Source organism: Gorilla gorilla, chromosome 1, assembly GCF_029281585.2.
Source record: "Gorilla gorilla gorilla isolate KB3781 chromosome 1, NHGRI_mGorGor1-v2.1_pri, whole genome shotgun sequence".
NCBI classification, from domain to species: Eukaryota; Metazoa; Chordata; class Mammalia; order Primates; family Hominidae; genus Gorilla; species Gorilla gorilla.
Genome location: NC_073224.2, coordinates 80,840,735 through 80,848,636, shown reverse-complemented (window position 1 = coordinate 80,848,636; position 7,902 = coordinate 80,840,735). Strand labels below are relative to the sequence as shown.

General features: G+C 40.4%; 1 protein-coding gene across 1 annotated transcript; it reads left to right on the top strand.

Annotated features, from left to right (window-relative positions):
- Nucleotides 1–257: 257 nt before the first annotated feature.
- Nucleotides 258–633, top strand: LOC101152940 (small ribosomal subunit protein uS14-like). The gene has a single exon (XM_055366540.2). It carries the CDS (start codon nucleotides 283–285, stop codon nucleotides 451–453), a length of 171 nt encoding a protein of 56 aa, XP_055222515.1. The 5' UTR covers nucleotides 258–282; the 3' UTR covers nucleotides 454–633.
- The last annotated feature ends 7,269 nt before the right edge of the window (nucleotides 634–7,902 follow it).

Genomic DNA, 7,902 nt, shown 5'->3' with positions numbered 1-7,902 from the left:
TAACTGAGAGTCTGACACCTTTAAAGGTCTGGAAGAAACATTTACCATCTATCCTGTCTGAGGGCAGCTACCTGTGAGGTTCATTCATCTACAGAGCAAGACCACCTTTGCTAGTCAGGCCTCCTCTTCTTCCCCTCCTATACCCTGTCTTACCACTGTAGTCAGATTTACCATTGTCATCATCTGTTTATATCACTATAAAGGAATACATAAGACTCAGTCATTTATAAAGAAAAAAAAAGTGTATCTGGCCTTTTACCTCGTTGCACTCCTGAGAGCAAGATGGGTCACCAGCAGCTGTACTGGAACCACCCGCGAGAATTCGGCCAGGGTTCTCGCTCTTGTCGCGTCTGTTCAAACCGGCAGGGTCTGATCCGGAAATATGGCCTCAATATGTGCCCCCAGTGTTTCCGTCAGTACGCGAAGGATATCGGTTTCATTAAGTTGGACTAAATGACCTTCCTTCAAAGGATCATCCAAGGCATCTACTCAATGAAAAGCCATGATAGTTCTTTGTACATAAAATAAACATTTGAGAACAACAACAACAACAAAAAAGTGTATCTGGTTCTCAACTCTGCTGGCTGGGAAGAGTGTGTCTGGTGCCTGGTGAAAGCCTCAGGCTGCTTCCATTCATGGTGGAAGATAAAGGACAGCCGGCATGTGCAGAGATCACATGGCAAGAGAGAAAGCAAGAGAGGGGAGGTGCCAGGCTATTTTTAACAACCGGCTCTCATGGAAACTATTAGAGCAAGGATTCACTTATTACCATGAGAAAGACACCAAGCTATTCATAAGGAATCTCTACCCCCATGACAAACACCTCCCATTAGGCCCTAATCCCAAGGTTGGGTATCAAATTTCAACACGAGGGTTTGGGGGACAAACATCCAAATATAGCAACCACCATAACCTGTTTTGGGCCAGGCTGCAAGCCCCTATTCTTTCTGTAACCTCAGTATGGTATATAAGCTTCTGAACCCTATTGGGAGGTTGGGGCAATCACTCTGTGGTTCTCTCCTCTGCTTGTTAATAGATTTGTATGCCATTTCTCCTATTCATCTGCCTTCTTGTCAGCTGATTTTAAGCGACCCTTCACAGGGCAAAGGGGAAGTTTTCCTTTGGCCCCTATAGTTTTGGCACTGTGAGCAGGATACCAAAACTCTGCTCTTCTGGAAGCCACAGACAAGAAAACTCAGGATCAGACATGCCAGCAGAAGCGTAAGAAATTTCTACCAGCTAGGCTCCTTGCCTCTCTCTCTGTGTAGTCTGGTCAAATGGATGGTAAAAATCACTGTCTCTTTTGCCCCTTTAAAATCTTGACTAATGGGAGAAAAGGATTTGTGTGACTAGTCTTTGGTGTAGTGACTCTGGTGTACCTTTTGGTATAAATATTCATATTGTTGAATCCTTTTTCTCCTCAAAACGGTATTTTTCTTTGTCTTTTTGTGTTGCCTATCATAAAGTGGGGTACCATATGGTAGAACACAAACGTAAAACCCTCATAAGTCTGTTGTTCAGGCCAGCCCTGTGGATTGACCAGTTTCACAGTTCTGACCAGACTGGCATTTATTTAGACAAACTGCTGTGAGTCTTTGATATAAAAACCAGATGAGGTTCCATTCTTATCTTGTTTTATGTCCTTGAGAGCTTGGCTTGTGAACAAGTGGGAGCATTGTTTCTTGGTCTCTGCCATCATGGCAGAGGGAGGGATATAGTTTTTGGTTCAAATTGGTGGCCAGCCTAAAAAGATTTGGAACCCTGAGACATATCAGCACACCCTATTTTTTTTTTTTTTTTTTTTTTTTTTTTGAGATGGAGTCTCGCTCTCTCACCCAGGCTGGAGTGCAGTGGCTTGATCTCAGCTCGCTGCAACCTCCACCTCCCGGGTTCAAGCAATTCTCTGCCTCAAGCAATTCTCTGCCTCAGCCTCCCAAGTAGCTAGGATTAGAGGTGCCTGCCACCCACGCCCAGCTAATTTTAGTATTTTTAGTAGAGACAGGGTTTCACCATGTTGGCCAGGCTGGTCTTGAACTCCTGACCTCGTGATCCACCCACCTCGGCCTCCCAAAGTGCTGGGATTACAGGCATGAGCCACCGCGCCCTGCCAGCACACACTTTTTGTTCTGAACACGTCAAACTCTCAGGGGGATTTGTCTTAATAGAAGGTCCCATTCACAAGGAGCTTTTGTTATCTCAACCCTTGCTGTCCCTGGGAAAGTCCAATACTAGGAGGGCATAGCCAGTGTCACAGATTAATGTGTCTGTGACTGGCAGCCTCCCACAAATATGTGGGATAGTGGAGGCACTGTACACACAAACACCATCCTTAACCACATGTGGTAACAAGAGTCTTTTAGTATTTTAGCCTATTCCTGGGAGTAGATTTTGGGGGATAATTGAAACCATCTCTTCTATGCCCTCTCCAGAAAACTAAAAACTTGTTCTAAACCTGGTAAATTACCCCCTGGGCTTTCGATAAAAAGACTTATTGAATTAAGTTGCTATTGAAATAAGTACACCATTGGAAATTCTCAACGTCAGTGGCCAAATGATGGATTTGTTAAATTGGAAAGACCCCTAAATTAAAAAAAGATTTTAGACTCTCATTCTAAACAATTGTCTTGTTTGTATTTATGAGATCAAATTTTTTAATATCATATAAAATAGATTCAGATTTGTTTATTCACAAAACAATAGACTCTACAACCACTGAAGACTTTGCATGAAAATGTCTCATGTTAAGTCAACCTTTAGACACAAAATGTCAATAATTGAAAATATTCAATTATGTAAAAAGGTCTATAGACTATGGTTGGCGGAGAAAAGGTCATATTTTTTTAAAAGACACATAATAACGTCGTGGATAGCCTTAAAAATTCTCTTGACGAAATTGAAGAGCAAAAATCTGACTTAAAATAAAGTTAAAATCCCTTGTATTTTAATGACAGCCACTCCACCTTGTTGTCTAGTTAAAATTCCATGCTTCACCACCTTGGCCTGGGTTTGCTTCTCAGTCAGGAAACCAGTCCCTTTTGGTTTAATATTTGTGTCACTTTTCACTTTTTAGAATTATTGATTCTTTTCCCCTTTTAAACAGCTTTTGATTTCCTATCTCCTTCCGTCTGTGGAGGCATACGAGTCTTTTTGGGTCTTTATGTGTTCACAGTCAGCTGAGAAGCTGAGATCCTAGAGAATATGGCCAGACAGATGTGGGTTGTACTCCATTTGCAGTGAAAGTTTCCTTTCTTTAACTGTCTTTGGGGTGGTTCTAGATCTTGTGAGGACTGCTTTACATCTTTTTAGAGAGGCCTCATGCATCTTTGATTAAGTCATAACCTTGGTCAAGACTTTGATTTTCGTAAGTCACTTGGGAGATTACCTTTGGTAAAAAGTGCAAAAGCCAGGAATATCAGCTGTGTGTCCCAGCTAACATCTGAAAATCAGAGATTTTAGAAGATATCTCTACGGTCAGAAGTTTAATTAAAAGCTGATATTTAAGTGGCAAATATATTTTTTAGAAGTGTTTTTGCTTTTTCTCTTTTGGATTTTGTTTCTGAGAAGTTATTTTCAGTCAACTGAAACCCATTTTAAATTAGGTTTAGTTCTCATTTGCTTCCATTCATATTGGTATGATTTTTGTTAAAATGAACAAACAAACCCCAAAACCAAAAACATGTAAACTTCATTGGCCTTTTAAAAAGCTCAAAATCTCCCCCAAATTGGCTCCTCTAAGACTTGTTCTTCCATTTATTTCCACTTGTATTACTTTTCCTTTTTTCTTTGACCACATTAAGAAAAATCTGAGAGACTTCTAGCAACCCTGAGACTCCTTGAGAAACACAGCAAAAACACCACACATCCTCTTTTGGGGGTCTTCTGTTTTCCTCCTGGAGTCCCTAAAGTCCTGGGCCGGTTTTCGTCAGGTCTAAAGCTCTACCCTCTTTTGTATTAAATTCCTTGATCTCTTTCGTTTTGGTGGTGGTGGTGGTGGTGGTTGGGGGGGTGGTTACAAGGAATTACATTGTACTGTAAAAGAAAACTTGACCCTTGTGTGTATGGTGACTGACAAGTCACTGGTGAGAACCATAGTTTTGGAGGTGGCTGACAGCAGTTGCTGTAAATGGTTATTTCTACAGGGGGCTACTTATTTCTTTGTGCATTTAGATAAAAAGGGTACAGTTTAAACACTTAGAGGCTGTGGAAACACTTGCTACTGAGGGATAAGATTCCCATGAGAGATGGGCTGATCACAGAGTGGGCTGATTAACATGAGGTCACCCAGCAGCCTTACAGAAATGTCCTTACAGTAAGGTATACTCTGAAAGCAATACACTCTCCAGTCCCATGACATTTCCTTCTATTTAGGGTGCCAAACGACAGTGTAAAAATCGGACCCTTGAAGTTTTGGGTGTCTGCCTTCCAGTTGCACCTGCTTTCCACATATTTAGGTATTAGGCTCTGTCTTAGCCATTTATGTTGCTATAAAGGAATACCTGAGGCTGGGTAAATTTGTTAAGAAAATAGGTTTACTTGGCTTACCATTCTGGAGGCTGCACATGAAGCATGGATCTACTATCTGCTTCTGATGATGGCTGTAGTAGTCAGGGTTCTCTAGAGGGACAGAACTTATAGGATAGATGTATATAGGAAGGAGAGTTTATTAAGGAGTATTGACTCACACGATCACAAGGTGAAGTCCCACAATAGGCCATCTGCAAGGAAGCCAGTTCAAGTCCCAAAATCTCAAAAGCAGGGAAGCCGACAGTGCAGCCTTCAGTCTGTGGTCGAAGTCCAGAGAGCCCCTGGCAAACCACTGGTGTAAGTCCAAGAGTCCAAAAGCTGAAGAACTTGGAGTCCGATGTTCGAGGGCAGGAAGTATCCAGCATGGGAGAGTGATGAAGGCTGGAAGACTCAGCAAGTCAAGTCCTTCCACGTTCTTCTGCCTGCTTTTATTCTAGCCACATTGGTAGCTGATTACATGGTGCCCACTCAGATTGAGGGTGGGGTGGCCTCTCTCAGTTCACTGACTCAAATGTTAATCTCCTTTGGCAACACCCTCACAGACACACTCAGGAACAATACTTTGCATCCTTCAATTCCCATCAAGTTGACACTCAATATTAACCATCACAACGGCTTTAGGCTGATTCTACTCATAGTAAAAAAGGAAGGGTAGGTGGGGTGTGCTGGCTTACACCTGTGATCCCAGCACTTCAGCAGGCCAAGCCAGGCAGATCACCTGAGTTCAGGAGTTCGAGATCAGCCTGGTCAACATGGTGAAACCCCTATCTCTACTAAAAATACAAAAATTAGCCAAGTGGGGTGGCACGCACCTGTAATCCCAGCTACTTGGGAGGCTGAGGCAGGAGAATTGTTTGAACCTGGGAGGCAGAGGTTGTAGTGAGCCAAGATCATGCAACTGCATGCGTGGGTGACAGGGCAAGACTCTGTCTCAAAAAAAAAAAAAAGAAAAAAAAAGAAAAAGAAAAGGAAGGGAGCTGGCATGTACAGAGCTCACATGGTGACAGAGCTGAAGCAAGAGAGAGGAGAAGGTGCCAGGCTCTTTTCAACAACCAGTTCTCACAGGAACAAAGGGTTAGAGAACTCACTTACTTCCATGAGAATGGTACCAAGCCATCCATGAGGGATTTACCTCCACAGTCCACACACTTGCCATCAGGCCCCACCTCCAATGTTAGAAATCAAATTTCAACATGAGACTTCGTGGGGATAAACAAACCACAGCAGTCCCTGAAAACTACATATGCTTTTGTCGCTCTGTTTGTTATTGGGTTCTGCCCTGAGCTCAGTGGCCTAGTTGGAAAATGAAGACTAAATTTAAAACTAACTGATAAATAAAATTGGTTTCCTTGTAGAATCGTATGGTAAATTCTTATGATTTATTTTTATTCCTATGATTTTACCTTGATACCCATTTTAAATCTTCCTTTAATATACCCAAACTTCTTTAAAGAGCTTAAATTCTCTCTGTGTTTTAATATGTAAATTTGCTACCTTGTTTACTCCAAAATGTGATAAGGGCTTCTAGCCATGTGGAACAAACTTTAACCCATTCCATTTACAGAGGCAAAATTTAACTATCCTTTTAAACTAGTGAGTTTTACCTGTTTCATGGCTAAAATTTTTAAACGAAAGCTACAAAATCTATATTTGTGTATTTTTCTGTGCACATATGTACGTCTGTGTTTGCATATTGTGTACATGGTACCAGATTGACATAAATTAATAAGTACTCATAACGTAAGTATGTCCAAATACTTTCAAGTTAATGTGATTTTAGAAATCTTTAATAAATAAAGCTAGTTTAAAAATTATTGGTAAAATAAAATAAAAACATCTTCAAAATTTAATTCAGACATGTTTGCCTGGGTCTGTTGGTCAGACTGGTTTATATTGTCTCTAGTTGATGTTTTAGGGTCATAAAACTCTTATTTCTGTAATAGTAATACTAGCTTAATTTGTCTCTCAGCTTGTGTCTTGGTTTTGAGTGTTTAGATTCTGGAGTCTAGACAAGTGGCCATGATGAGGACTGGGGACATATGTGTGTTCACAGTGCCTGGGCCCTATTCTCCCTGGTCCAGCTGTTTCCAGGCTATGCTAATAGGGGTCAGATCCTCCAGATACTGTCTTCACAGTCCTGTTCTCTGTACTTGGCTCTGCACCTGACACATAACAATCACAGTTACTTACTTCCCAGGTTTTCCATTAAAAATCAGGGTTATTAAGAGCTAAAATTGTAATTAATATATTATTAAAACTACTAAATATTTTAAAATTCTATACACAAAGTATACATATAAGAAAAGTAAAATGTCTTTTTAATAAAACATTACAAAAAGACACCAATATATGGATTTTGTTAAAGAGAAAGTAATTTTTTCTAGTGTAAAGGTTTTTAAAAGGTTTTACATTTAAAATACAGTTGAAATGAAATAAAATATTTTATAAAATCTTATTTACAGAATCTTATTTTGTGTTGTCAAAACTAAAATTAGATGTTTATAAAGTTTTCTTAAAATTAACTTTAATATTAAGGATACATAAAAAGGATAAAATTTGTTCTTTTCAATAAAATTTTCATGTCATATTAATAATAGATAATAAAATATTTTTGTTCACCTTTTAAATAAACTACAACCCCTCCCCCACCCTAAAACTAGGAGCACATTTGCTTATGCTGTCTTTATGAAATCTTTTAATTATTTGGAAAACTGCCCCATCAAAGGAGTAAAGGTTTTGCTTTGCAAATCTTTAAGGTTGGTGTGGTGGCTCCCACCTAATGCCAGCACTTTGGGAGGGCAAGGCAGGTGGATTGCTTGAGGCCAGGAGTTTGAGACCAGCCTGGGCAACATGGAGAGGCCCTGTCTCTATAAATAGTACAAAAATTAGCCAGGTGTGGTGGCATGTACCTGTAGTCCCAGCTGTTTGGGAGGCTGAGGTGCAGTGAGCCATGATCATGCCACTGCACTCAGCTTGGCAACAGAGTGAGACCCTGTCTCATAAAAACAACAACAAAAAAAAGTTTAAAAGAATTGATCAAAATAGGATCAAGATAACTGTAAAATAGTAGTCATTTAGCCAAAGCAATAATTTAAAAATTTATTTTCTTTCTTTTTTCTTTGAGTCAGAGTCTTGCTCTGTCACCCAGGCTGGAGTGCACCCAGGCATGATCACAGCTCACTGCAGCCTCGATCTCCTTGGGCTCAAGTGATTCTCCAGCCTCAGCCTCCTGAGTAGCTGGGTCTACAAGTGTGGACCACGATACCTGGCTAATTTTGGTAATTTTTGTAGAGACAGAGTTTTGCCACATTGCACAGGCTGGTTTCAAACACCAAATCTGCCTGGTTGGTCTCCCAAAGTGGTGGGATTACAGACATG